This window comes from Lactuca serriola, chromosome 8, assembly GCF_051521515.1.
Source record: "Lactuca serriola cultivar US96UC23 chromosome 8, Lser_US96UC23_V15, whole genome shotgun sequence".
NCBI classification, from domain to species: domain Eukaryota; kingdom Viridiplantae; phylum Streptophyta; class Magnoliopsida; order Asterales; family Asteraceae; genus Lactuca; species Lactuca serriola.
Genome location: NC_136415.1, coordinates 124,929,345 through 124,930,338, shown reverse-complemented (window position 1 = coordinate 124,930,338; position 994 = coordinate 124,929,345). Strand labels below are relative to the sequence as shown.

At 35.5% G+C, this 994-nt stretch overlaps 1 protein-coding gene across 1 annotated transcript; it reads right to left on the bottom strand.

The window, feature by feature from the left end:
- On the bottom strand, positions 1 to 994 carry LOC145067370 (uncharacterized). Its single transcript, XM_079014524.1, has 2 exons — positions 613 to 994; positions 1 to 563 (listed from the first exon to the last, which is right to left on the bottom strand). The coding sequence occupies exons 1-2, from the start codon at positions 992 to 994 to the stop codon at positions 1 to 3; spliced, it is 945 nt and encodes a 314-aa protein (XP_078870650.1).

Sequence of the window (994 nt, the reverse complement as noted above, 5' to 3'; positions counted from 1 at the left end):
TTATAGCTGTTGATTGGTGATGTTATTCGTTTCCATAGATTCATTTTCACCAATTGGCTGAAAACCAGATACATGAGCTACAACATTCTTGTTCTTGGTGAATTTGAAGTCCTTAGGAAAGCCGATTAACCTATAGCATTTGTTGGCAGTGTGACCTGATTTCTTACAAACGGTACAATTAAGATTCCTTTTGTTCTCAAAATTTCCTTTGGAATTATTTCCATTATTGAATTTGTTACCACCATTGTTGGATTTGACATGCATAGATGCTGAATCGGTGGAATAGTGAGAAGGAGAATAAACTTCTCGTTGCCTTTCATATTGAATTAGAAGAGAATATGCTTTGGTAACTGAAGGAAGTGGATTCATCATTAGAATGTTACCTCGAGTTGTATTGTAATCACTATTTAATCCCATGAGGAATTTGAGAAGCTTCTGATTTTGTTGAAACTCTTGCATTTCATGAGAAGCAGTACAGGTACAATTTGGAAGAGTTGACAAAACACCTAGTTCATCCCAGCATCTCCTCAATTTGGTAAAGTAAGTCGTTAAATCACTTGATCCTTGAGTTAAATCAGATATTTTTTTTCTGTAATTGATATAGTTTGACACCATTGGATTGACCAAAACGTTCTTGTAAATCTTTCAAGATTTCCATAGCGGAACATGAGTAGAGAACAGATTCAGATATGTCGCTTGAAAGAACATCGAGTATCCAAGACATAACCATATCATTACACCTTTTCCATAAACCGAATGTAGCATGATTAGAATCTGGTTTGACGACTTTGCCATTGATAAAATCAAGCTTGTTCTTGGCCGATAAGGCGATAATGATAACTTTCTTCCAAGATCCAAAATTCAAACCATCAAATGGTTTCGTAACAAGTATCATTCCAGGATGATCTGAAGGATGCAGATAAAGCGGATCAGATGAGTTAATCTGAGATGAATTTGCATTTTGAGAAGAACTTGATTGAGAACCTTGAGCCAT

Coding starts and splice junctions, on each gene's coding strand:
- LOC145067370 (XM_079014524.1), bottom strand. CDS start 994: ATGGCTCAAGGTTCTCAATCAAGTTCTTCTCAAAATGCAAATTCATCT. Junction 564..612: donor ACGTTTTGGTCAATCCAATG/GTGTCAAACTAT, acceptor ATTTAACTCAAG/GATCAAGTGATTTAACGACT.